Source organism: Cervus elaphus, chromosome 4, assembly GCF_910594005.1.
Source record: "Cervus elaphus chromosome 4, mCerEla1.1, whole genome shotgun sequence".
Lineage (NCBI taxonomy): Eukaryota > Metazoa > Chordata > Mammalia > Artiodactyla > Cervidae > Cervus > Cervus elaphus.
This window is the reverse complement of record NC_057818.1, coordinates 54,291,035-54,318,565: the sequence shown is the minus strand read 5'-3', so window position 1 is coordinate 54,318,565 and position 27,531 is coordinate 54,291,035. Positions and strand designations below refer to the sequence as shown.

The 27,531-nt window shown below is 59.6% G+C and overlaps 2 protein-coding genes across 4 annotated transcripts in view; one reads left to right on the top strand and one right to left on the bottom strand.

Moving 5' to 3' along the window:
* Positions 1–3,116, bottom strand: part of LOC122692225 (fukutin related protein) — a 10,209-nt gene extending 7,093 nt beyond the window's left edge. The window contains exons 1-2 of one of the 2 annotated variants that reach the window (XM_043899580.1): positions 3,065–3,116; positions 1,507–1,568 (exon numbers count right to left, since the gene is read on the bottom strand). The gene's annotated coding sequence lies outside the window, so the exon portion shown is untranslated. Of the gene's footprint in view, positions 1–1,506; positions 1,569–1,882; positions 2,551–3,064 lie in introns of those variants that run through there. The other variant, XM_043899581.1, reaches the window with a different exon arrangement.
* On the top strand, positions 2,681–27,531 carry STRN4 (striatin 4). Of its 2 annotated transcripts, none has more exons than XM_043899578.1 (18): positions 2,681–3,008; positions 9,881–9,984; positions 10,460–10,533; positions 11,460–11,538; positions 13,580–13,777; positions 15,870–16,011; positions 19,272–19,431; positions 19,976–20,089; positions 20,431–20,546; positions 22,299–22,474; positions 22,561–22,608; positions 22,978–23,099; positions 24,152–24,322; positions 24,469–24,609; positions 25,057–25,155; positions 25,336–25,422; positions 26,127–26,365; positions 26,592–27,531. In XM_043899578.1, exons 1-17 carry the CDS (start codon positions 2,718–2,720, stop codon positions 26,294–26,296), a joined length of 2,292 nt encoding a protein of 763 aa, XP_043755513.1. In that variant the 5' UTR covers positions 2,681–2,717; the 3' UTR covers positions 26,297–26,365; positions 26,592–27,531. The 2 variants fall into 2 exon arrangements, with proteins under 2 accessions (XP_043755513.1, XP_043755514.1); XM_043899579.1 differs by having other exon boundaries at positions 2,682–3,008; positions 20,452–20,546.

Below are 27,531 nucleotides of genomic sequence, written 5' to 3'. Positions count from 1 at the left end.
GCGACCCACAAGGCCCCACATGATCCCTGCCCTCTCCCACTCAGCTGCAGTCACGTGGACCACCATTCTCCAGATACACCCGGGAGACCTCAGCTGCAGCACTCACTTGTTCCCTCTGCCTGGACACTCTCCCGGCCCGGCAGCAGCTGCATGCCCCCCACCCCCGCCCCACCAGCCATCAGATCTTGGCCCCTTCCTTTGGCAAACCTACTTAAAACACCTCACCCTATCACCCCCATACTTCCTATGTCTTTTTTCCTCTCCTAGTAGTTCTCATGTAGATGCGCCTTATCTTGTGTCTTGTTTTGTCTGTTTTGTTTCATGTTGTATACTCAGAACATGGCTCAGTACCCTGCCCACTGCAGGTACTCAATAAATTTGCGTGGAAAGAATGACTGATTCCTGTTATTCAAATGGGGAACCTGAGCCCCAGAGAGAGGAAGGCCAGAGGGAGCAGAATTCAGGTCTCCATCCCCGGGCCCTGACTCTCACCAGGCACTGTCTGGCTGACTCTGGGCCAGGAGGCACCCAACAGGACACAGGACAGAAGCTGGTTTCTCAGAGACCAGTGGGTGTGAGTCAAACGAGGAGGTGATGGGACCAGCGAAGAAAGAGGGAGGACTCATCTAGTACCGTGACAAGATCGGTCTTGGCTTCCCCAACTGTAAGGACTCAAAAACTGTAAGGACTCAAAAACACTGGGGCAAAGTGGATGAAACGAGGCTTCTGAAAGATCATAATAGGATCGTAATAATATCAACAATTCTAGCCACTCATGATGTGCCAGACCGTATTCTAAGCATTTTACCGATATTAACTCGTTTAATCTTCACATTATGATCACACTGAAAGATGAGGAAACTGAGGCACAGAAAGGTGAAGACACTTGCTCCGGGTCACACAGCGGGAAGTGGCAAACCCAAGACTGGATGGGGAAGCTGGCTTCAGAGTTGTGATTTTAGCCAATAAACTTGGCTGTCTCTTTTGGGTCCACAAAGACAGTCCGACTCTCAGCCCATCTTCAGTGAGACAACCCTCTTTCCCCAGTCCTCACCTAACAGGTGCTTTCAAAGCTGAATATGGCCTGTTAATTAATTAATTCAACTCGTTACTCAACAAACAAATATTTATTGAGTGTCCTCTGTGTTCTGGAGACCCGGGACCAACCAGACAGTGGTTGGGCAGGTCCTTCCAGAGGTTGGAAGACAGATAAAATCCCTGCCAACAACTGACAGACAGAGCAGGAAAACAAAAGGGGGCATGAAAGAGAAAAGGTGGTCAGGTGAGGAGAGGATTGTTAAGCTGAGACTGTCCTGCCCTTGCCTACGAAACAGTGTAATGGGATCTATACTCACTTCAGGCCAGGCTTCACCTGGTCTGAGTCTCAAAGGCTGCATCTGTAGAATGGTAATGTGATGGATAAAGAAAACATCTGATGTGTGGAGAAACCTCTGGGGACAAGGGCAGTTTCCACATGAGTGCTGGTGACACTGAGGGATTTCTTACCTCTTAGGTTGCAGGATGAGGGAGCTTCGGGGGGGCGGTTCCAGCCCAGCTCAGCTGCACCGCTGAGGGAAGGAGAAACCAGGAGACCTCAAATCAGTCAATTTCACACAATAGAATACAATTTCATCTCACCTATAAAAGTGAGATGGGAAGGATGTCATAGCAACGTATAAGCACCCCTTCTTTCATAAATGTGTCCAGAAAGGTAAGACTAGAAGTGATAGAAGGTGTTACCATGACAACCCCTTCCCTAGACCCACTCCATCCTGAGAGACAATCTTAAAATGTCCTTTACCTTGGTGGGTCTTAGGGTCACTGGAAGGGGGACTGCCCCCATTATCAGAGTAACCAGGACTTGGCTTTGCTTGTTTCTCACCTCTCTGGGGATGGTCCAGGCCTTGTAACCATAGCAACTACTTCTCAGCAGAGCATCTCCTCTAAATAAAAACACCTGGTTGGTTTGGTCCACAGACCTCCCACGATGGGAAAGGGGGAGATGGTTACCATGGTAATGCCAACTGGGTGGCTGGGGGGAGGGGCTGGGAAAGAGCTGCTTCCCTCAGCAGTGTCCTTGGGGCTGGGGTCCTTTCTACCTGAGTGCTAGGTGAGGTTGCCATAGTAACCGATGAGGGTAGGAGCATAAGGACCACCAGGGACTTGGGTTACCTTAGCAACCTCTTCCTGGTGCAGGGCCAGGAGAGAGTTGGAGCTCCATAACCACAAAGGTGGAAGGGAGGGGAGGCTAAGGGTGTTCCAAAATGGGAGGAGTTACCATGACAACCGACCTGGGCCAGAAATCGGGATGGGGCCATTGCTGAAACCACCCCTGGTGGTCGTTCTTTACCTCAAAGAGTGACAGTCATTGTGGAGGAGAGTGCTATTTGGGTCTGGAGAGGGCTAGAGTCTTTCTTTGGGGTGAAACGGGAGGAGGGGGGTAGAGAGCGGCCCCTCCCCAATACCGCGTTTCCCAGGGGCGACCCTCGCGCGGAGCCTGGGTCGCGTTTGCCCTCCTCTGGGCGCGCGCCCCCTTTCCGCCCCGCGCCCCCTCCCACGCGCGCGCCTTCGGGGTCGACCCGGGTGGGCGAGGCGCGCGCCCGACTTCTTTCCCGTCACCCGCCCCCCCGGCCCCCACCGAGCGCGCGCGCGAAGGCTGGCGCGGCCGCGCAGGCGCGCGAGGCACAGCGGGCGCGCGGGCCGGCCCCGGGGCCTCCATGATGGAGGAGCGAGCGGCCGCCGCCGTCGCCGCCGCCGCCTCCTCCTGCCGCCCGCTGGGCTCCGGCGCGGGCCCCGGCCCGACGGGGGCGGCCCTGGTCTCCGCCCCCGCCCCCGCCCCCGGGCCCGGCCCGGCTGCCAAGGGAGGCGGCGGCGGCGGAGGCAGCCCCGGTCCCGCGGCGGGACCGGAGCCCCTGAGCCTGCCCGGGATCCTACACTTTATCCAGCACGAGTGGGCGCGCTTCGAAGCAGAGAAGGCCCGCTGGGAGGCCGAGCGCGCCGAGCTGCAGGTGAGCACCGCCCCAGGACCCCCGACCGCCGCCCGCCCGGCCCGGCCCGGCCTCACCCGCCGCCGTCGCCGCCGCCATCTTGGAGCAATGGCCGCCGGGACGGCCGGGGGGGCGGGAGGGGACGGCGACCGGCCGGGAGCCGGAGTGAGGGGCCGGCCGAGGGGGCGGCCAGAGGGCGGCCGGCGGCGGGAGGGGGCCCCGGCGCGGTCGCCGGGGGAAGGCGGCGCGGGGGACCCGAGCCTGCTGGAAGTGGAAGTGGGAGTGAACCGACCGGCGGAAAGGTTCCTGAGAGAGTGGCCTCAGGGCCCCCAGGGGACCCCAGGAGAACTCAGCTAAGGGTGCTGGGAGAGGATGGAGGGGTCTTGTATACGAGTGAGCAGAAAGCTCCCAGGGTTCCCCACGAGGGACTCCTCATTCCGTCCCCGACCAGGTGCGCGTTGGAGGTGGAGCCCAATGGACCCCGGGTGGGTGAGAGGGGGCGTCGGGGGTGCCTTGGGATCAGGCGGGGGTGAGAGCGGGGCGGGGGAGCCGTGTGAGTCGAGAGAGGAAGTCAGGGAGCCCGGGACGGGTGTGTGTTTCGGAGCGTTTGGACTGGAGGGACTGAATGACGGCGGTGTTGAGGACTCCCAAGGATGCGGAGCAAGGTCTCCGGGCGGGAGGTGGGGACCGTGAAGGTGTGTGTCCTCTCCTCTAAGGAGGAAACTTTGGGGAGCCCTGGCAGGCCTGGAGGGGTCTCAGCGTTGGAAACACGGATGGAGCCAGGATATGAGCCAGGAGCCTGTGTTGGAAGAGAACGGAGAGCTGAAACACTGGGGATGTGGAGGCGTGGGGGCCCCCGCCGTGAGATGGGAGATGTGTGGGATGTCAGATGGAGAGCCCCCGAACTGGAGTAGGGAAGGGTCAAACTTGGCCAGCCGTGGAGAGGGGTGGTGGGATGGAGACATTGAGGAGGAATCGGGGGACCTGGGGCATGGCAGGGGGAGCCGTTTTGTAGAGCAGGGAGACCGCCAGAGGAAACATCTCAGAAGGATCCTGGGGTGGGAGGTGTTTGTGGAAGTTTCTGGGAAAGGATCATATGGTTTGTGGAGTAGATTCAGGGAGGGAGGTGTCCTGAAATGTTTGGCTGAGGAGCTGGGATGGATTTTGTGACCTTGACAAGTGTGGGTCGATTGGCAGTGTCCTGAGGAGCCTGGGTATCCCAGTGGTGAGGATTTGGAGGATTGGGGCATTGTTAGCAGAAGTCAGTTCCTAGCAGCTGGTCTTTCCCCTTCTGAGTTGCTGTTTCGTATCTGGTTGAGGTGAGGACCCAAGTAAATAACCAGATTAGAATTTTCTCCCTAGGATGACTAAAGAGAGCATCCCACAGTTCTCCCACCCCGATAGGGATCTTTGCTATGTGGTGGCTGAGGCTTGGGTTTAGGGTGGGAGAGAAAGCCTTACGTAAGTACCCCTTGCTTTGGTATCCCATCTCCACTTCCTGAGTGCTTGCCCAGGGTACATCTTATTAGACCTTCTCAATACCCGCATTGTGGAGACAGGGCCAGGGACATTGCCCTTATTTAGCAATTATAATAGCAGCTGCTGTTTATCGAGTACATATTATGGGCCAGACACTGTATTAGACACGGCAAATACATGGTATCGTTTAATGCTTGCAACATTCTGGGAGGGTGAGGGATGTTATTCCCCTTCCCTTCTTTTTCAAAAATAATCGAAAGAGGAAGTGGAGACTTTGAGAAGGTCAGTAATGTATCGAGGGTCACAGCCTGTGGGTGGCAGGGGTGTTCTGTGGACTTTCAAGCCCATGGATTATACCCGTCTGATACCCAGGACAGATGACGAGCTTGTTTCAGGGAAGCTCGGTGACCTTCCCAGGATCATCCCGGCGGTCATAATCAGACCAGGGTGCCCCGCAGCACCCACCACCCCGCTGCCTCATCTTCGAGACCAACAAGAGGAAAGGTGTGTGCTCCCCGCACTTAGTGATCCTTCTTGGAGTCTGAGCAGAAGTTGTGGTTTGTGCCGAGTGGGCTGTCCTCTGTCCAGGCTCCAGTGTAACTAACTTTGTACTCTTTTGTTGTTGTTATTGTTCTGTTACGTTAGTAAATTTCAAGGATCTCAGAAGTGCCTGTGTGTATAGATGTACACATACACCCAAGTGAGTGAGAAGGGAAAGATCCACTCCCCCAAACTCTATTATTGCTATAAAAGTTATTCAGCTCTGTGTGTGTAATATATGAAATCCTGTTCAGTTCAGTCACTCAGTTGTGTCTGACTCTTTGTGACCCCATGGACTGCAGCACGCCAGGCTTCCCTGTCCATCACCAACTCCCGGAGCTCGCTCAAACTCGTGTCCATCGAGTCGGTGATGCCATCCAGCCATGTCATTCTCTGTCGTCCCCTTTTCCTCCTGCCGTTTACATCCTATTACGTGCATCATTTTGTGACTTATTTTCATGTACTTATATATCTTTGTGTTTCTTTCATATGACCACACAGAGCGCTTATTATTTTTGGAAACAACATTCTGCGGGTGTTTGCACCATCACTCATTTGGTTTGTGTCCCCTTAATGGATTTTTAGGTAGTTTCCGGTTTTTGCCCATTGGAAGTGGCTGCAGGGACTGTCCTCGTATTCCCTCCCGTGTGAGTGTACAGCAGAATAAACAGGTGGGGTGGTAGAATAGACGTGTTTATAAACTGGTGATTGGTTCTGCCAAGTTGTCCCACATTTACACTCCCCGAAGCAGCACCTCTTTTTATACACTTTTACTTGAGCACTTATCACTTAGAGAGGTGTGACTTCTCCCGCGAGAGCCTTCAAGGCCTGGACTGCGTCAGATTTTCCCCATAAACCCTGAATACTTCTTCTCCAAATAGCTTCTTCATGCAGCTGCTCCTGGCACCAGACAATCAGTGTGGGGGAATGGCAGAAAAGGCAACTTCTTGGGAGGTCCTGTCAGGAGGCGCCCGGAAGATGGGAGCAGGGAGCTGGCATCTTGGGATTCTGAGAAGGAGGTGGTGAGGTTTCTGCCCTTCAGAAACTTCAGGCTAACAGAGAAGGCTGGTTTGCGCAGGGGTTACAGGGGTTCACACGCAGTTGAGGTTTCAGTGGTGTGGCTGTGGCACTTCTGCAAAGGGCAGCGAGCTTTTTTGAGGACAAGAGGAACCTCGGGGGTGGGGGCGTCTGACTGGACATGGAGGGGCGAGCAGGGACAGTGAGTTCACTGCTGCAGGTGGAGAAGATGGGGGGCTGGTTCCCTCCACCCCCGCCCCCCGCCAGCCTCACAAGGGGCTCTGAGGGATCCACAGGGACTCAGCCCTGCCAGAGCCTGGGGAGGAGGGAGTGGAGTGCCGGAGACACAGGGCCAGATGGGACTGAAGGGACTGGGAGGGGCGGGACGGAAAGCTTGGGAGGGGGAGAGTCAGCAAGCACTCCCAGGAGGACTGAGATAGCCAGGTTCCTCCCGTGCCGCCTGGATGGCGAGGGAACAGCCGGAGGAGAGGCAGCCGCCCTGTCTCAGTGGCAGTGGGTGGAGGTGGTGGTTGGGTAGAGAACTTCCAGATCCTGGCCTTACCTGCCAGACCCGGCAGCCATGGCCATGACCACTGGTGTGTGCAGGGTGGGAGGGCCAGGCCCACAGCGCTTCCCCTCTCTGCAGCATTCCACCAGCTCAGGACACTTCACCCACGTGTCTTCTGGTCCTCCTTCTCTTTTCTTTTCCGGAAGAACTGGGAAGGGGCCCACAGCGCAGAGTGATGTTCTCGCATCATCATTCGATGGGCGCTCAGGGCTTGCTGTGGAGCAGGGGGGCCCATTGTGGGGTGAGCAGGTGCGAGGTCTGGGTGTGACTCTGGACCCTGCTTCTCCCACTCCACTTTCTTCCCCCACAGGTGAGGGCCACCTCCTTAGTACCCTCAACCCACGCCTCACCCCCTGCCTGTTCCTAGTTGGAGGCCCTGTCGTTTCTCCCTGGGATCTGCCTCGTTCTGTGACTGGTTTCTGGGCCTTTAGCTGGGCCCTCTTCCTGCCCCCCACCCTGCCCCCGAGCTATCATTTCTCCACATCGCAGCTTGCGGAATTACCTCCGGATGATGTAGGTTTGATGATGTCTCTGGCCTGCTGAAAAAACCCTTCCATAGCTTCCCCTGTGCTCTTAGGGTGGATTTCAAACTTGTCTGCATGGTCTGTGATTCTTTGTCAGGCCAACAAGCTTCTCTAACTTCCCTCACTAACCCTTTTACACATTCTCGCATGGAGCCATACCAGCCTTTATAGAGTCTGCCTTTCTCCACCAGCTGCGCGCTCCACCCCTGGCTGCCTGCTAAGCAGGCTCAGGTCTCAGCTGAACTGTCACTTCTTCACATGGGTGTCCCTCCTCCCCAACCCCCTCTGCTCCCTTCCTGGGGTCCGAGTCGAGTCGTGTGTTAGCTGTGGCTGCTCGTGCCCGGCCCGTGTCCTGGACTGAGGGCTCTGTGGGGGCAGGAGGCTCTCATCTTCTCTGTTACTCCGCCAGCCCCGCACCCTGAACCTGTCCCATCACGGGTGGGCAGTGTCCGGGGGGAAGGCCTGTGGCCTCAGCAGGCGGGGCAGGCACCTGGCAGCAGAAACTTGTGGATGGAAGCCCAGAGAGGTGAGGGCACAGGGAGATGGGGACTTGGGGTGTGTGTTTGGTGATCAACCTCATCTTCTCCACCACTCTGCTCACCTTCTAAAACTCGCTCAGGACAGCGTTGATTTGGGTGGCTGAGAAGATCCACGAAGGACATAAGTTCAGACGCCCGAGATATTGATCACGTGTGTGTCTGCCTGTCTGGCCTTAGGTGTTTATGTACATACGTGTTGATTTAAAGTGTAGGGAAAAGAAGTTTTGGGAGGAGTCCCTTTCTCTCAGTGGACAGGTAAGGTTTATTTTCCATAGCACACCTGCGACAGGTATTTATTTGTTCACTGCTGGTCCCACACCCTCCTCTAAAGTAGGAACTTCATCTTGTTCAGTTCTGTGTCCACGATTGTATCTGATATATAGTAAATATTTGTGGGGTGAATGAAAGATACTTTTGTTGTGCATTAACACATGCAAAGGAAGGAAGTCTACCTTTGCAGTTATACTTATGGGGTAAACTCCTTAGAAGTGGAACTGCTAGGACAAAAGGAATGTGTATTTAACATGTTTGTGGATGTGGCCAGATGGCCCGCTGGAGGGGTTTGTGAGTTTGTGGCCCCGCCAGCGGTGTCTGAGTGTGCCTTTTCCCCAGGCCAGTGCTCAGCAGTACTCAGCCCACATCTGAATCTCTGCTGACCTGAGGGAGAGACCTGGTCCCTGGAGCAGGCGGCGGGCGATGGGAGGCATTTGGGCACAGGGCTGTGTGGGGCACAAGTGCCAGGGGCAGGGAGGTCAGGGCGCTTCGAGCCCCAGGGCGAGGAGGAAGTGTGTTCACGGGCATCTGAGAGGCCACCAACGGCGGACAGTCCTGGAGCAAGGCTTTGGGAATGTTCACCACCTGGCAGAGGTGTCTGGGGGCTCCTGAGGGAGCTGCAGAAGTTCTTCAGCAAGCACGTGATGTGTGAGGGTCAGCTCCAGGACGATGCAGCTGCCTGGGGCGGGGGGAGAAGGAGGCCTGACAGCCACAGACCCCTCTGCTCCGTGGTCTCAGGCATCCTAGCTCCTGTGAAGAACTGGGCCCCGGGACTTCCCTGGTGGTCCAGTGGTTCAGAATCTGCCTTCTAAAGCAGAGGATGCCGGTTTGATCGCTGGTCGGGGAACTAGGATTCTATATGCAGCGAGGCAGCTAAGCCCACAAGAGAAGCCTGTGGACCACAAGGAAAGATCCTGCATGCCTGCATGCCAGAACTGAGACCCGACGCAGCCAAATAATTAAGTATTTTGAGAGAATAAAAATAACAAGAGGTGGGAGCTGGCATTTGTTAGCCCTTCATCTGTGCCAGGCTTTGGACTGAGAACAACTTAACAAGTGAGGGGCAGGCACTCTCAGGAGCCCCATTTTCTGGAAGGGGAAGTGGAGGCTCAGAGAGGGCTGACGACCCGTGTAAGATTGTGCCTCTCAGAAGTGGCCAAGCCAGGCCTGAAGCTTGGGCGGTCCCAGCCGGGGTCAGAGGAGCGCTGAAGGGGAAGCTGGGGAGGAGCGCGGCGCTCAGGGCTCTGGCACTGGGCTTCTGGAGCATGGTCGGGGGCCAGGAGCCTGCCTCGAAGGCCGTTGGTGTCTCCAAAAGGCCTGTTGACGGGCCAGAGCAGATGGGGGCAGCCCGGGCCAGCAGACGGTGTGAAGTGGTTGGCAGGGGCCCGGGGTCATGTCTGTGGCACGTCTCCCTTCCTCTGGGCCGACTCCAGCAGGACGGTTGGTCCCCACCGTGGAGGTCGGGCGGCAAAGCTGTTGCATTGCAGCGGGAGCCAAGCCGAGCCGAGCTACCCACTCCTGTCCCTAAACTCCAGAAGCAGCTTCCCACACCCCCCAGAGACAGAAGCTCTGGTTGAACAGGGCCATGCCACCTCCCCCAACAACCCTGGGGACGGCGCCTGCCCGGGGGTGGGGGAGGAGGCGCCCAGGGCTCTTAATACCTACCGCCCCCACCTTCTCCCCAAAGGTGGGGGCCATGGGAGCCCCAAGCTGTCCCCAGTCTGTCTCTCTTCAGTCGTTTCATCACGGGTGACAGGGAAGCAGATCCAGCCGCCCTCTCACTGCTCCGCTGAACCCTGGCTGGGGGTCTCCACGCTTGAAGAAGTGGCTGCTGTGTGTCCCTGGGGTGGGAGGGGATGGGGGGGCTGGAGCTGCTTGTCCCCGAGCGAGTGAGGGACACAGGTCAGTGAGCCTGAGCTCTGCCATCTATCATCCCCTTCTGTCCGCCCACAGGCTCAGGTAGCCTTCCTCCAGGGAGAGAGGAAGGGGCAGGAGAATCTCAAGACGGACCTGGTGCGGCGGATTAAGATGCTGGAATACGCACTGAAGCAGGAGAGGTGAGCCCCGCCATGCCCCGGCCTGCCTGCCTTCAGGGGTCGAGCCCCTGGGAGCATCCTCTCCTCCATCACTCAGTACCGCACGGTCCAGGAGAGGGGGGCAGAACAGGACCTCGTGGGTGGGGTTCAGGGCAGACCGCGAGCAACGGCTTCATCATGGCAGCGACCCACCATGTGGGAGGAGCCACACAGTCCTCGTCTCATCCCTGCCTTCCAGGGGCCCGATGGGTTCAGGTGAGGCTTTTGGAGGGAGAGGACTTCTTCAAGGACTCAGAGCTGGGATGGCAGCCCTGTGTGCCCAGCTCCCAGCAGCGGGCTCGCCACAGTGCCATCTGTACCGCCGCCTCCGCCACGGCTGCTTCCCAGTCGGGCAGGGCGGAGGAGAGCGAGAACCCTGGCTCTGGGATTCTGGAGGCGAGGGCTGGCCCAGCCAACGCTTCGGTTCCTCTCATTCGTTCATCATTTGACCTTTTAGGGCCAAATACCATAAACTGAAATTCGGGACAGACCTGAACCAGGGGGAGAAGAAGCCAGAACTGTCGGAACCAGGTACGCACCGCCAGCCTGATCCTCCCCGCGTGCCCACCCCCTGCAAACCGAGCATGACAGAGCAGAGATGGACCCCCAAGTCTCCCATGCTCCACGGAGAGCAGGCGTGGCCGGGACCGGGAGGGGTCACGTCTCACTGTTGGTGCCCTCCTGTGCGGGGCAGGGGGCGGGGGAGGCCTGGGAGTCCTGTCCGCTGTCCCTCTGTCTGTCTGAGGCAGACACACGAGGCCCCTGAGGGTCGGAGCTCCCAGAAAGAGGCATCAGTTCACCATCGGGGAAGTAGGGAGGGTGTTCCAGGTGGAGGGAGGGGGGTCCAGGAGCGCGGAGACGTGGAAGAGTGTGGTGTGTTCACAAGGTGAGGCTGACGGCGACCGTTGTTCTTGTCGGATGCCGACCAGAGTGCCTTCCACAAGGACAGGGGTCTGTGTTGACTGATACAGTCCAGGCACCTAGCTGGCCACATAATGGATGCCCGATAAATACTCGATGAGGAAAGTAAACAGGCTGCCTCATTCAGTCCTCACAGCAGTCCCAGGAGGTGGGTGCTGTGGCTGTTAACTTTGTTTCTCAGATGAGGAAACTGAGGCTCAGAGAAGTAAACCGACCTGCTCAAGCCACATAGCCGGGAAGCGGCCGGGGCGGCCTGGGCCACGGTCGTCTGCCTATTTGCTCAGAGCCCAGCCCGTTTCCTGTGTGGGGAAATAGCAGGACAGAGTCTGAAGACAGTCCGGGGACGGTCTGGGGAGTGACCCAAAGAGACTAGAGAGGAGGAGGGCAGGGGGAGAGGGAGGCTCCAGGCCCTCTCAGCAGGTGGCTCCGCAGTGACTGATTTGGGTTTGAGGGTGAGGACAGGGCCGGTGGAGGAGGTGGTGGGCGCCTGGGTGGTGCCCTCGAGACAGCCCGCCTCCTTTCTCTCCACCCCGCAGTCTCCAATGGCCCCGTGGAGTCGGTCACCCTGGAGAACAGCCCGTTGGTGTGGAAGGAGGGGCGGCAGCTTCTCCGACAGTGAGTGCACGCCGGGCCAGGGCGGAGGCTGGGCGGGGGAGATAAGCCCGGGGACGCCACAGTCCTTCCTGCCCCACTGGGGACCGTGAGCTCTCAGGATCCCTGCTGGCCACAGCCGGGAGGGCCCGTCCCCCTGTGGGGTGGAGCGCAGGAAGCCTGGCAGGAGGCAGCCCTGGGGGACCCCCACGCTTGGAAGGCAATCCCATGTGCCTTTTTTCCCCCCACCCAAGGGATAGTTAAATTTCTTTTGTTTTTAATTAAAGAGATATATGTGTTTTAGAAAACTTGGGAAACAGGAAAACACAGAAAAGAACAAAAATCACCCATCATTCCACCACCCAGGGAATTTCATGCCCCTGTAAACATTTTGACATACAGGCTTTCTCTTCTGTATATATGTATTTGTGCGTGTGTGTGTGTGTTTTATAAAAGCGGGGGTTCCCCCTTTGCATTCTTTCATAAGGCATTGCTTTTGTTACATGTTGTGAACATTTCTCCGCATAAATTAGTTATGTTGCATCATTTCAAGACCTAAGTAATCGTATGTTACGTGGATAGTCGTAACTTCCTGTGGCCAGTCTCTTCTTGTGTATTTTGTTGAAGGCAGTTTTTTAATAGACAGTGTGACAAACACCAGGAAGTTATTTGTCCGTATCCTTGATTTCCTTACGCTAAACGTCGGAGAGTGTAGTTGCAGTTGCTAGCTTAAAGGGCATGCAAACAGTGATGACAGAAGGATTGTCCCAGGCAACGCCTGCCAGGTACCTGTTATGTGCCTGGCACTGGGCTAAAATGCCTGGTGCTCCAGGATTCCTCATGTAAATCCCTAGGCAGTGTAACTGCTAGTGTTCCCCTCATTTTCACAGATGAAAAAACGAGGTTCAGAGAGGGCTGCAGAAGGTCCCAGCTAATAAGCGGAGGGTCTGACATGTGATCTTAGGAACCCATCCCCAGAGCCCAGCTCCCCCTCCGCACCTCTCCCTGGTGGTGGGGGCAGGGGAGCCTCAGACATACATGCGCATGCCCCAGATGCTGCGTCTGCTGTTGCCCAAGCGCCAGGGTCACGGTCAACAGAAAAGGTTCTGCGGGCGCCCCCTGAGGACCAGCCAGGGACTCCTGTCTCCAGTGTTTTGAAGCCACAGATACCTATAGTTGAATTTTGTTCCCTTTTTTTAGACATTTGGGCCAGTCTCAGCTGGCTTCAGGTTTTGTAATCATGGTGGTGGTAAGTGCTTGTGTGGAGAGTAATGACGGAAGTTCCTGCTGACCTCCCTGAACTCGTTCTGCAGAGGAGGTCACTGCTCTGAAGCTCAGTGTGTTTCTTTCTAGGCCTGGTGCGGGGCGTGATACAAATGTGTGTTTTTGTGTGGTCTATCCTTAGGGGCGCCTTGTTTTTTTTTTCTTTTTAACAAACACTTGAATTGTAAGGAACACTTAACTTACAATTTCTGTTGTGCTATTTATTTAGCATGGCCCTCTCCTCTTTGGGCTTCCCAGGTGGCTCAGTGGTAAAGAATCCGCCTGCAATGCAGGAGCTGTTAAGAGACACGGGTTTGATCCGTGGGTCGGGAAGATCCCCCGGAGAAGGGATGGCACCCTGCTTCAGTATTCTTGGACAGAGGAGTCTGGCAGGCTACAGTCCACGGGCTCGCAAGGGGTCAGTCGCCACTGAGCACTTGGCACTCTGCCTTGTTTATCCTGTGGCTGGTGTCCCACCAGACATCTACTTCTGCAGTCCTCGTCAGCAGAAGTGTGGGTCGGCCCCTGCCTTTAGGTCCCCCAGATGTACACTGTCTCTGTAAGCGTCTGCGACAGCACGATACCCACATAGAAGGCTTCCACCGGGAGTAGTCTCGAAGGGGAAGCAGCAGGGTCAGGGGAACGCTTATGTGAGATTTGGGTGTGTTGTCTTCAGTTGCTTCTCCAAAAAGGCTGGCCCAATTCACATCTGCCCCTGCAGTATAGAAAGAAGCCATGTGGCACCTGACCCACCCAGGTTCCGCCTCTCCTGTAGACCTGTCCTGGTTCCGCCTCCCCGCAGGTACCTGGAAGAGGTCGGCTACACCGACACCATCCTGGACATGCGGTCCAAGCGTGTGCGCTCCCTGCTGGGCCGCTCATTAGAGCTCAACGGGGCCGCCGAGCCCAGCGAAGGGGGCCCCAGGGCCCCGCCGGCCCCCGGGGGGCTCAGCGGTGGGGAGTCGCTGCTGGTGAAACAGATCGAGGAGCAGATCAAGAGGTGAGCCCTGGGGTCTGGAGGGTGTCCCCCCACCCCACCCCCCATGAGGTCAGTCCATGATCTGGAGTCGCGTCCTTCTGGAGTGAATCGTGGGTTCCTCTGCTCCGGAACCCTCTGTCCCTTGTGGAATGTGCAGGTTCTGTCCTGGGTCCCCCTGGGTGGCCCTCCCCTGGCGTCACCTCCATGCTGCTGCGCTCCACAGCTCCCCTCCGGCCCGGCCCCGCCCGAGGCGCCAGCCTGCACACTCCCCAGCAAACGCCAAGTCCCTGGGGGATCTGGGGGGCATAGCACGACACGTGGTCACTGCCCCCCAGGAGCTCTCCCTTGCTCATTCTCTCATCGGTTGTTTGTCAGAAAATAAATCGCTGATGATGTGAGGAGGTCTATGAAAGGCAGTGAGAAGGCAGTGGGAAGGGACTTCGCTGCGGTCCAGTGGTTAAGACTTTCCCAGGTCGAGAGCTAAGATCCTGCATGCCTCGTGGCCAAAAGCCCAAACATAAAACAGACGCAATATTGTAACAAAGTCAGTAAAGACTTTTAAAACAATCTACATCAAAAAAGAAAAAAAAAATCTTAATTTAAAAGAAAAAGGGCGATGGGAGAAGCAGGACTGCTTAGGACAGGATGACGTTTGGGCAGAGAACTGCGTGGCGTGGAGGCCGAGCCAGCCAAGTAGCCGGGAGGGGAGTGTCCTCGGTAAAGGGTCCAGGACAGGAGGGGCCGGCACGCCCAGGAGCAGGCAGAGGCGGGTGTGGCGGCAGCGCTGCCAGCGTGTGGTGCGTGGTCTGTGGTGAGGCTGAAATCTCAGGAGTCCAATCACAGTGGGCCTCACGGGCCACGATAAGGAGCTTAGAGATGGGCTTGTGGTTTTGAGCCAGGGTGTGACATCATCTTGGTCTTCTTTGAGATGGAGAGGCAGACTGAGGGCCGGGCTGGGAGCAGGGAGGGCCGGTCGGAGACTCCTAGAGACGTCCAGGCCAGAGACGGTGGACGTCAGCAGTGGAGGGGTGAGGCTGGTCCGCTTCTCAGCAGGTTTTCAGCGGGAGCTGGTGATAATGAAAGGACTGGCTGTGGGGGGAGTGGCAAAGCAACTGGGGTGACTGGAGGGTGGGGTCTGAGCAGCTGGGAGCAGTGCTGACCCAGATGGAGGAGATGAGTGGGGGGCTTCAGGGGGGCCATTCAGAACGAGGGGAGTGTGCGAGGTCTCTGGGAGCCCCGTGGCTAGGGTAGGGGCAGCGCTTGACTCATGACTGTATCTCCAGTTCACCAGCACACAGGTGGGCTTGAAAACCACGGGGCTGGGCAGTCACTGAGGCAGAGGGCGCAGAGATGGCGCCAAGGAAGGAGCCCGTGCCACGTGTGGAGGCCCCCAGAGGAGCAGGGGGCTGGGCGGAGGCAGCTCGCGTGGGGGACGAAAGCCTGAGCAGGGAGGCTGGGAAGTGAGGGCTGTGGGGTCTCTACCGAGTGGCACCTGTCCTCCCGGGCAGCTGACAAGGACGCTTGGAGCATCAGTCCGGTGGTAGCCTCCTTTTGGGAGCCCGTCCGCATTTATCTGAACTTCAAATTCTGCCCTCAAGTCACGTTTGGTGGCAAATGACCTCCTTGGCTCAAACTTGTCATCCCCAGGGAGCCACTCAACAGCAGGCCCGAAGGTGGACAGGCGGTGCCGTCTGGCGTGGGGAGGGCGCAGGCCGTGAGGGGCCCGAGCAGTCCCGGGCTGACCGGTCCGGTCCCACTTTGCTGTCGCCGGGTGTGTCCCTGCCACTCCCTGCCCTGTGTGCATGTGGTTCGGCCGTGGGGATGAGGGCTGCAGAGTCAGCGGCGATCTGGTGACCAGCTCTCTGTCTGACTCGGCACACGCAGGGGACGTGTGGTCAGGGTCGGGGGCTGGTCTGGAACTGGGGGAGGGTCAGAGCTCAGTGAGGGGTCCAACCGGGGTGCGCCTGGCCGAGGCTGGGCTCCAAGCCCTGTGCGGGGTCACAGTCAAGGCTCCTCTGGGGTCAGGCTCCTGCCCCCCAGCCTCCGCGCACTCCCAGCCGAGCTTTGTCGTCTGGCAGGACTGACAGCCCCTCTGCCCCCCTGTCCTGGGCAGGAATGCGGCCGGCAAGGACGGCAAAGAACGCTTGGGCGGCTCAGTGCTGGAGCAGATCCCCTTCCTGCAGAACTGCGAGGACGAGGACAGTGACGAGGACGACGAGCTGGACAGCGTGCAGCACAAGAAGCAGCGCGTGAAGGTGAGGGCACGAGTCCGGGGGGCCCCTATGCAGGAGGACCCCCCTGCATGCAGAGGGCCTCCGGGGGCGTTCTCGGGCTCCTCTGAGGACTGGTCCATCCCTTCCCCACGTCCCCGTCTCCTGTCCAGCCGTGCTGTGGCCTCTGGTCCCTTTCGAAGCGCCTTGGTCTTTTTTGTCAGGGCAACCCTTTCTCCAACTGTACCCTCATCGTTCTCTCCACATTCCCTCGTTGGGCTCTGATGTTTCCAAGTGGCCTTTCTGAATCACCAGGCCAGGCCAGCCCCAAGATGCCCTCTCATGGCGCGTTCTCCTTCCCGCCAGCCCAACCACAGTGGGACTTGGAAATGTTCTGGCGCACCCCCGGCTGTCTCCTGCAGTAGACTGTGAGCTCCCCAAGCCAGGGGCTGTGTGGGTCTTTTCTGTTCCCTCCCCAGCACCCTTAGGGGATGTGGCCGAGCCGCCAGCTTAGCCTGGAGTCAGGTTGGGGAGCTCTGGGGGGCACTTTGTAGGATGCGAGTGTCCAGTCTGCTGGTGGCCGGACCCAGGCCCAGGGACACTGCTTACAAGGTGGCGGGAGAGTCCAGGTCTTCTCAGCTTGGCCTGGAGGTTGGGCTCCCACCACGTTTCACCCCTGCTCCTGAACTGCCAGAGCCCAGTGCTCTTGCCATCCTGATGGCACTGTCCTTAGGCGGGGCCTGGTCTCACCTGTCAGTGTAGACCTCTTGGGCCAGGCTCTGTGCTGGCAGCGAGGACATGGAGACACAGAGGTCTGGTCCCTGCAGGAAGGAGCTTGTGGCCAGCAGTGGGCTTATAGGTAGTCACAGGCAGGGACACGCACCCATGAAGGGGGGCCTGTGGGAGAGGAGACAGCCTCGGGGGCTTTCCTTGACCGTCTCTTCCCACCCGAACTCCAGCCCTCCCTCCTCAGACCCGCCTCAGACACCCCCTTCTCCAGGAAGCCTTCTCTGATTCGCCCTTGCTCCCCTTCTCCCTAGAAGGTCAGGAATCTCCTACCGGCTGCCCCATTCTGACCGGGACCACCCTGGGTCCTCCCTGTCTGGTGTCCGGCCTGCCCCGGCCTCCACTCTGTATCCAGGGCCCCCACCATGGCTCAGCGCAGGGTCCGGTGCTCAGAGAGTGCGCTGAGGGGACCGGAGCGCCCGGAGCCGGAGCGCTGGCCTTGGGGTTCCAGGAAGAGCAGGGTGTCTCCGAGTCCAGAACGCCTGGTCCCTCCTGCCCCCTGGTGGATTTCCACTCCTTTCTCAGGTCTCCCTCAGCCCCCTCTGGGAAACCTGCCCTCTGCCCTGCGCTCCTGTTAGAAATGCTTGCGTGCTCCCTGCGGCGGTCCCACACGCCCCGTCAGGCAGTTCACTGTTCAGGGTCTCACGCTTCCCCAGGCCTCTGTCTCCACCAGCTGACCTTCAGTAACCAGACCGCGATTCAGGAGACCCACCCATGAGTGCCTCCCAGAGTGGCCACTGGCCTGGCTCTATAACCAGGGACACGTGATTCTCTTTGTCATGGTGTCAGCCTCAGAGATTGGTAGTCTTGTTTCTGAGTTGTTGAGGAATTCATTAAAATGAGTCCTGGGAGTTCCCTGGTGGTCCAGTGGTTAGGACCCGGCGCTTTCACTGCTGCGGCCCAGGTTCAGTCCCAGGTCAGGGAACTGTGATCCCATAAGCCACCACATGGCAGAGCCAAAAATGAATGAATAAGTAAAATCTGTATGTTTGAAAAATAAAATAAATGAGTTCACACCAGGCAGGCGCGTGGCACCGACGGTCCCAGGAGGTGAAAGAGAAGCAAGGCCCGTCTCAGGGACTGAGCCCTACCATCGTCTCTCTGGGCAGGCCGTCTGAACCTTGACCCTAGGTCTTCTCCCAGAAAGGAAGGGGAAGGCAGTCACATCCCATCCCCCTCCTCCCACACAGGCCAGAGGCTGGCCCCTCAAAATGCCCTAGCGCAGCCACCTCCATGTCCGTACCCTTGAGACCCAGCTTGGGGTGCTGAGCCTCTGGGATGGAGTCACCCGAGCCCCGGAGGAATTCGCAGCCTGACTGAAGCAGGGCCCAAGCTGGGGACACTGAGGAGGGGGAAGACTTCCTGGAAGAGGTGGTGTTTGAGTCCACTGGTCCCAGAGTCCCAGTGCTGAGGGCGAGCTGTATCCTAAGCCAGCACTGAAAGCAGAACTCATATCCAAACGGTCTTTGAAAACTCTGAAACTCTTTAAGCGACGTAAGTGCAGTCTCTGAAGTGCCTCCTGGACGGCACTTGATGTTAAACATAGTGGTGCTTAGGAACCGGGAGGCTAACGGACTACGTGTGAGATGTCACCTCATGAGGGGAGACGCAGGCGCGATGCTGCCCCTCCGTTCACAGGCCTGGGATGGGCTCCAAGCTTGTGGACTGAGGAAAATGAGAGCATTTGGTTCTCAGCCCTGGTTACGGCCAAGTGTGGGAAAACTCAGACTCTGTATTCACTCACCCAGCGTTCTGTTTCTCAGAAAGGAAGAACTGGGGTGTTTTCTCATTCTAAAAGTAGCTCCTGCTTGTTAAATAAGAAAACAAAAATGCAGCCAGTATAGGAGGTTACCAGGAAGACTTGGAGACCCCCAGGTAGCCTCACAGCCCAAAGCTTGTCTTTGATGTATGTGGAGTGGCTTGGACCTGGGGCAAGGGGCTTCATTCTGCTCAGCCTCAGTTTCCTTAATCTGTAATATGGGAGTAATAATTAGAAGAGTGATAACTGTTCGTGGGATTGTGAAATCATATATGCGAAGCTGAGTCAGTGCACTGAGTAACCCAGAGAGGCCGGCACCGTGGTAAGTGTTCATCGTCATTACTGTTGTATCCACGGATCTGATCTCACTTTGTAGTGTCTCCTTCCACGCCCGTATACCCATACACCCAAATATAGCTTCCCTCGCCCCCGAAACAGGTTGTCATATTATCTGACGTTTGTTCCTGAGAAGTGTACTGGGCTGGGAGGCAGGGCACGGGGGAGCAGGAACAGCCTGAGCGAGAGGAGGAGGGCCCTGTGTGGGGGTCACGGCAGGCAGCAGCAAAAAGGGTCTCCAGAGCCAGGCTTGGGGGCTGGCACGGCCCAGGAGCCCTAGAGAGGTGCAGCCCTGAGGGCTTCCAGTAGGGGGAGCATGGCGTCAGGGTGTGGGACTGGGGCTGGCCAGGAACCCTGGTTTTTCTGCTCTTTGAGACCAAGTAGGCTGGGCCCTGACCTCTCTCTGGTGGTCTCCACGCCCCAGCTGCCATCCAAGGCCCTGGTTCCTGAGATGGAGGACGAAGACGAGGAGGACGACTCAGAGGATGCCATCAACGAGTTTGATTTCCTGGGCTCAGGAGAGGATGGGGAGGGCTCTCCGGACCCAAGGCGATGTGCTGGAGAGGGGACCCACCATGAACTGGGTGAGTTGGGGGTTTCCTAACCGGCCTTCCTCACCGTGGGCGCACACTGCCGCCTGCAGCCTGCAGCTGCTTCCTGCCCCAGGGTCCCCACCGGACGGATATACTTCCTAAGGGGAGAGTGGCTCCGGAGAGCCGGAGGCTGCATCGCTGTGGCCAGGCCCTCTCCCCTTCCCTGGAAAATCTCAGGGGGTCACAGGCAGGCCCAGCTCTTCCTGAGGCAGGGCCTCCAGCCCTTCACCCCTGGCCAGTTGGTGGACCTGGGGGGATGGGGAGGGGGAACAGGATGCAGACCCAGGGCGGGGGAGGCAGGGGGGCAGCGCTTCCTGTCCTGTGACTCTGAGCTCTGAGGCCCCTGGGGTCACGTAGGATGACGGGGGACTGAGGCCATGCAGAGTCCCCTCTCCGTCTGTCTCCTCTGCCTGTCCCCCACCCCCACTTGGAGCCCAGGGCTCCCCGGCGCCCCCACAGTGGCAGGATAGCACCCTCCCCACGTGGCTGAGTGGCCAGTTAGTGACGCCTGCCCGCCTGCGCCCTGTGCCTGCAGAAAGCCGGCGGGTCAAACTCCAGGGGATCTTGGCTGACCTTCGGGATGTGGATGGGCTGCCCCCCAAAGTGACTGGCCCACCTCCTGGCACCCCCCAGCCCCGGCCCCACGAAGGTAAGCGGCCCCTGCACCCTGGCCCAGTCCTGAGGAGCCCACGGCAGAGGGAGGCTGCAGAGCTAAGCCCCGGGCTTCTGTGTCCTCAGGGTCGAGGCCCAGCCTCTGGTCTGTAGCCTCCTTGTCCCAAAAGTTCGCCTGTCTATCTCTATCTCCCTCTTTTTGTCTGTCCTGCCCTGTCTGTCTGTCTGGCTCTCCCTGTCTCTTTCTTTCCAGCTGTGATTCTTGATCTTGTTCTCTCCCTGCCTCTCTGTCTCCCTTCTCACCTCTCTCCGCCTCTCTCTGTCTCTCTCTCTCTCTCCCGGCCCCTCTCTGCCCCCTCCCTCCCCTCCCCCTACCAGGTTCCTTTGGCTTCTCCTCAGACGTTTTCATCATGGACACTATCGGGGGCGGGGAGGTGAGCCTGGGGGACTTGGCAGATCTCACCGTCACCAACGACAACGACCTCAGCTGTGATGTAAGTCCTTGGGGTGCCCCACCCCTCTCGGGCCCCCCCAGGCATCCGGCGCAGTGCTGGGACTGGCTGAGCTCTGGCCGGGTGCCTGCCTGCACCCAGCCCCTCACGCAGCAGGACGATGTGCGATTGTTCGCCAGCTCACGCTGTGTCACAGGGATGCTGATGCAGGCAGGCGCTGGGACTGGACGGGGTCACCGAAGCCTGGGTTTCATTCACTGCCAGGCTCCTCCTCTCCGCAGTGCTCCCTCCCACCCCAGGCTTCCTGCAGCTTAAGTCCAGGACCCACTATGGGCGCGAAGCAGGGGCAAAGGGATGCTGAGTCCGAATATAGCATCAGAGGCAGCAGGTGCCTTTGGGGTGGGGCAGAACGGGTAGGAGTCTGTGCAGGAGGCGGGGATTGTGGACGGGAAGGTGACCTCCAGTCACACACAAAAAAAATCAGGCTGATCTGGTATGAGTGGAGGCTGGCGGGGCAGAGGAGCTGGAATGCAGAAAGACAGGGCCAGTGTCCTGAACCTGAGATCTGTGGCCAGGCCACTGGCTCTCTGGGCATCTCTGAAGTGGGTGCGTGTGAGCTTGTTCCTGTGGTAGGACACTCAGCGCAGCTTCCAGCGAGACTCCAGGTGGTTGGTGATCTCAGCCAGGTTAGGCACTCTGGGAGGGTGGCGGGGGCGGGTTGGGAGAGTCTGAGCAGGAAGATGCAGGGTTCTTCTGCTCCCCCAAAATGAAATGAAGACATGCCCCCCCCGGGGGGCTGCATGTGCTTGAGGGGGTAGACCTTCTAGTCCTGAACAACTGGCAGAAGCGATGACCTCAAGGGACAGAGCCCAGATGTAGGGGTCTGTCGGGGTGCACCTCATCTTAGGGCAGGGCACTGAGGCTTGCCTGACAGTCTGCCCGTCTCCTTTCCCCAGGGGCCCTCCCCGAGCCCCCCACCTCGAGAGGGACACCATGGTCCATCAGGCCCTCTGTGGTGTCTTGGGGACTCTTCCCCCAGAGGCCTGTGGACGCTGCTCCCTGGTCTCTCCCTGCTGCATGTGCTGGTCCCCTGCTCCACTCCCCGGGAGACTTCCCCTGGGACCTCCTCCCGCCTCTCTCTGCAGCCACTCTCCTCTTCCTCAGTCCAGCACCCCCGCTGTGGAGTAGTCACGGCTCTAAACCCTCCCGAGGGGCCCCCATCCCTGAGAAGGAGCAGCAGGTTTCTGAGTGTGGGCCAGCCCTCTAGGCCTCCTTCCCTGCTGCTCTCCCTCACTTGCTGCGCCCCTGGCCTCCTCTCAGCTCAAGATCCGCCTTCGCTCCCTCTGCCTCGGGGACTTGGCACATTCCGTTTCCGCACTCTCTCCCCTTCATTTACCTATAACGTGCTGGTCACGTGTCAGCTCCCCAGGAAAGCCTTACTGACCCGCACAGAGGAGGACGGGCTGCCCGGCACCTTCTCTCCATGCATCTGAAATTCATGGCACTGCTTGTTGATCGTCTCTGCAGTGGAGATGATCTCTGACATCTCCCCCAGGCTCTTTTGAACGGGGACACCCCCGGGCTTGGGCTCACCATTGCCTCCTCAGAAGCTAGCATGGGCCCTGCGTACTGCAGGAACTCGCTGAGCGAGTGAGGGGGCGCTGCGTGCGGCGAGAAGGAAGCGGTCCGGCCTGGGCCAGAGGCTCCTGTGTGCCACACGCGGCTCCATGTGGGGCTGGGTATGGGGACCACCGGCCGGGATGGGCAGACCCTGAGGCAGCTCCCCCACCCCAGCTGTCTGACAGCAAAGATGCCTTCAAGAAGACCTGGAACCCCAAGTTCACTCTCCGCTCCCACTACGACGGCATCCGCTCCCTGGCTTTCCATCACAGCCAGTCGGCTTTGCTCACCGCTTCCGAGGACGGCACGCTGAAGCTCTGGAACCTCCAGAAGGCAGTCACGGCCAAGAAGTGAGGGCCGCAGCCCCGGGGTGGAGGGTGGGGGCATCCAGGCATGGGGGCGCAGGGTCACTCCCGTCTCCTCTGCCTATCTACAGGAACGCCGCACTAGATGTGGAGCCTATCCACGCCTTCCGGGCTCACAGGTAGGGAAATGCCCCTGCCCCCGTGGCAGCCTGCCCCTGGTCCGCTCACTGCCATCCTGGGAGCCAGGGCAGACGGCAGGGTGGCCAAAAGGCTCCAGGTCCCCGTGGCCCTCTGCACATACCCTGCCCTGCTCTGGAGGGCGTGCAGGCTTCCAGTGCTCCACAGCTGGTTCTCGGCACAGCCTTTAGAGAAGGGGGGAGGCTGGGGACGAGCAGCTAGCCTGGGTGGCCCAACCAGTGGTCCAGCTGCTGGGTTCCTTTTCAGCAGCCTTGAAATACGCTAGTGGTACACCCTCAGGTCCTGTTGAGAGGAGGAGGCGAGCCCAGAGTGTCTGGTCCCCCCCTTCACCCCACCTCCGTATCCTCCAGGGGCCCCGTGTTGGCCGTGGCCATGGGCAGCCACAGTGAATACTGTTACAGTGGTGGGGCAGACGCCCGCATCCATAGCTGGAAGATTCCAGACCTCAACATGGACCCCTACGACGGTTACGGTGAGGACAGCTCCCTCCCGTTTTCCTTTCCCCCACCCACCTGCCCCCGGGGGCCTCTTGGTTCCTCAGCACCCAGGCTTCATACTTGAAGAATTCGGGAGGGAACGCCAAGGGCTCCCACTCTGGTGAAGCCTGGGCCCGGGAGATTCAGCACGTGACCGAGGGTCAGATGAGACGAGGCGGCAAGGGCGCGATGGGTGAGCGGTGCAGAGCAGCTCACTCGGGTGGAGCTCTGGGACAAACCAGGGGAAGGCGTGGTGGGCCCTGGCAGCACTCTGGTCTCTGCCTGCATCTGCGTGGTCGAGCGGAGGAGGCAGGGCAGGGGAGGTGGAGACGCCAGCTGGGCCGGGCTGCAGGGTCTAATATCTGGTGGAGAGGTGAGCAGACTGTCCCCTTTGTTCAGTGTCCGTGTGCCTGTCCTCTGACACCTCTTTTGATAATGGTTTTGATCACACACCTGGCTCCATGCTGCAGCGTGTTGGGGCAGAGTTTGGGGATCTGTGTCTCCTCTCAGGATCGTCTCACCCTGTCAAAGGTCAGGGGTCAGCCCCAGGCAGTGTCTGCTGTTCGCCTGGCAGGCTGTCACACGTTGGGTGTCAGCAGGGCCCAGCCAGAGCACCCCACATGGACCCGAGTGATCAGGGAGGCCGTGGTGGGAACAACCAGAGGGCTTTGGAGGAGAGAGTGGGCAAGAAAAGACCGCGGGGACGGAGGGTAGGGCTGACTCCAGGGGCCAGGCTGCAGAAGTCTCGGTCCTTGTTCCCTTAACTGAGTCTTAAAAGGTACGTCCCAAACAGGGCTTTGTGCCAGGCACTGTCATGGGCCTGGGGGAAGGGCAGGGAGCCAGATAATCCCTCCCTCTGGAGCTTCCACTCTGGGGGTGTTGAAAGCCTGAAACCTTCAGAGAACAGCTGGCCCGCGGTCAGAGCCTGAGCAGCTCTGAGGGCACGAGGACTGGGGGGTGACTCGGCAGAGCCGGCGCTCCCGGGCTGTCCGAGCTGGAGCGGGGCCGTGGCCCTGATGCAGCCCTCTCCTCCCTCCGGCTGGCCCAGACCCGAGCATGTTGAGCCACGTCCTGGAGGGCCACGGGGACGCGGTGTGGGGCCTGGCCTTCAGTCCCGCCTCCCAGCGCCTGGCCTCCTGCTCTGCCGATGGCACCGTCCGCATCTGGGACCCCAGCAGCAGCAGCCCCACCTGCCTCTGCACCTTCTCCACAGCCAGCGGTGAGGGGCGGGGCGTGGGGCCGTGGGGGGCCGTGACACCTGGGGTGGAGGCCCCCGGAGGAGGGTGACTCCTGACAGGGGCCTAGGCTTCCCGCCACAGGGCAGGAGCGGGGCTGTTGGCAGCCTTCTGTCCCCTCCGCCTTCAGATCACGGGACCCCCACCTCAGTGGCCTTCACCAGCACCGAGCCTGCCCACATCGTGGCCTCCTTCCATTCTGGCGACACTGTCCTGTATGACCTGGAGGCTGGCAGTGCCCTCCTCACGCTGGACTCCCGGGGGAACAGCGGTAAGGGGGAGCCCAGGGCCAGGGGCTGAGGTCTGAATGCTTCCAGGGCCCCAGTTTCTCCTGGGACTTCTTTCTCCTATTGCCCAGTCAGTGGATGGTGGCTGCTCTGCCCTCTCCAGGGCTCCGAGCAGGACGGAGATCGAGTCCCAGTCACTGTGCCTTTATGGACAGCTCCGGAGGGCTGGGGGAGAGACATCCCCGGGGACTCTCCTGTGGGCCGCCTGGTGGAGCAGAAGCACCGCCTTCACGGTCGTCACCCCTCCTGCTCGCCCCAGGGCCACAGCACAGATGGAGAAGCCCTGGGCCCGGGAGGGAGCGGCCAGGGGCCCAGCCCTGTTTGACGTCTCGGCAGAGGACGGGGGTGGGATGGCGGCTCTCCTCTCACCTTTGTCCCTCCTGGTCTTCCTGATTCTTTCCCCCTTGATTTCTGCTCTTTCTCCTTTTCAGGCCCAACCCAGATCAACCAGGTGGTGAGTCACCCCAGCCAGCCCCTCACAATCACCGCCCATGACGACAGAGGCATCCGTTTCCTGGACAACCGCACAGGTGAGGCCCAGCCTCCCCAGGCCCCGCTCACCTGTGCTGGTGAGGGGCAGGGGTCAGCCCGGCTCAGATGGAGACCTCCCAGGGTCCACCTTGGAGGCTGTGTCCCCGCTAACCCCTGCACCTTTCCAGGCTGGGCGCAGAGTGGAAAAGGAACCTGTCGCCCACTCTCTCTCCCTGCAGGGAAATTGGTGCACTCCATGGTCGCCCACCTGGACGCGGTCACCTGCCTCGCCGTGGACCCCAATGGCGTCTTCCTGATGTCAGGAAGTAAGCTGGGAGCCTCCTGGCCCCTCAGGAGTGAGGGCGCGTGCCCTTCCCTGCAGGAGTGGGAGAAGAGTGCTTGGGGGCTCTCTGAGGCTGGGGTGCTGGTGGGAGTGCTGTCCGAGCAGGGGTCAGGAGCCCCTCTGTGGCTGGTTAGAGTGGTCACGGGGGTGGGGACAACACGGGAGCCACAGTAGGTGTGCTCCCACATGGCCCCGTTGCATTTGAATGATGTTGGTACTGCAGCCCCCATTGCACACACGTGGAAACTGGGCCTAGAGAAGTCACTTCACTTGGTCACAGCCCAGCGGGTTGCAGGAATTGACTTTCAGGCCTGTCTGACTCTCAGTCCCCACAAGACGTGTTAGCAGTTAGGGCACCTGCCGTTTGTGGATAAAGACACCAAGCCCAGTGACCGCAGGGCTGCTCCTCTATGGCATGGCTGGGACTCGGGCAGATGGAGAAGGGGCTGAAACTCCCCAGGGGGGTGAAGGGGGTGTGCTGGCCTGACCAGAGCCCACCCTGCGCCGGGATGTCAGCAAACGAGTGCACGCACAAAGGCATGAGCCATGGTGGGTGGCAGAGGGCGGGGTGGCCAGGACCGTTCAGCTGTCTCCAAGACGGCCGGGTTCGGGAGGCGGTTCTGGGCAGGGAGCTGGAGGACCCAGAGCTGCTGGGCGACAGCCTCTCCTGCTCCTGCACCCGCACAGGCCATGACTGCTCGCTGCGTCTGTGGAGCCTGGACAACAAGACGTGCGTTCAGGAGATCACGGCCCACCGCAAGAAGCATGAGGAGGCCATCCACGCGGTTGCCTGCCACCCCAGCAAGGCCCTCATCGCCAGCGCGGGCGCCGACGCCCTGGCCAAGGTCTTCGTATGATGCCCACCTGGCCCCCCAGCCCAGGCCACCACGCTGGCTGGGGGGGCGGGGCCGGGCAGTGGCACTGAGGTGAGGGGATGGAGGGATGGAGGCTTGGGTTGGGAGGGCAGAAGCCCCCGGCACCCTCACTCCCGCCTGGCATTTCCAGAGGGTGCCAAATCCCAATTCCCTAGCTGGGATGCCCTGCGAGAATTACCACGGTCGCCCCAGGCGTTCAGAGGAGGGGCTGGAGCTGCCTGACCTCTGGCACCCTGGAGATTGTGGTCCAGCCTCCCCTCCCCTCTGTCTCCCACAGGTGACTCCCGGCCTTGGTCTGGAGGCCCCGAGGCCTGGCTGCCTCCTGCCTGCCTTGGGGCCTGGTGGTGCTATTGGCCCTCTCCCCAGGAGGCCCTTCCCACGGCCTCCCGCCGGGCGCGGCCTCCTTCAGGAATCGCCCTCCAGCATGGTCTCTGGGAGTTTTCCCTTCACCCTGACACCCACGCCAGGTCTCTGAGCCTCCTTCTCGGGAGCCGCACATCCATGGCTGGGTGTCTGTGGGGCTCAACTTTTCCAAGACGCCAGAAGGTGCCGGGTTCTCTTTTGGAACCCCTGACCGCTCCTCTCCACCTCCCTGGCCCCAGGTGGGAGCCGAGCGGGAGGCCCCCCTATGCCCCTGCTCTGGGTCTGCTGGGGCCCTGGAGCCAGCTGCAGGCCAGATCGTCCTCCCTGCGGGGGCCTCTTCCCCCCGCCACCAGCGTGCCCAGTAATCCCCCTCCCCTCCAGTTCCCTCAGCACAGCTTTCCAGACACTACCCAGAGCCGCCAGGGCCAGTAACTGCCTGGGGAGCAGGTGATGCCCTCGGGGGAGCACCCGACCCTACCTCCCCCAACACTCCTCCAAGGGCAGCCCCCCAAACCCCCATGGGGTCACCCATGGGGGGAGAGATAGCCTTCTCTTGCCCCTCCACAGGGCATGGAGGGTGGAGTGGGGTCCCCTGGGCCCCCCGTAACTCCCTGTATATCTGTATAAATAAATGGGATTTTAATGGAGCCCCCTTCCCCCATGTTGTTATCACTGTGTGATAGTCTGTCCGTTTCCACTCCTGACCCTTCACTCTCTTCCTCTATTTATTTCACTCTGTTTTGGGTTCCACCCTGTGCCCCCAGGCCCCCCTCCCAGGTTCCTGTTTATAAGTCCCATCCCCTCTGCCCTGACTTGTACGTGAAACTTGTCTCAATAAACCCTTTGGAGTAAGA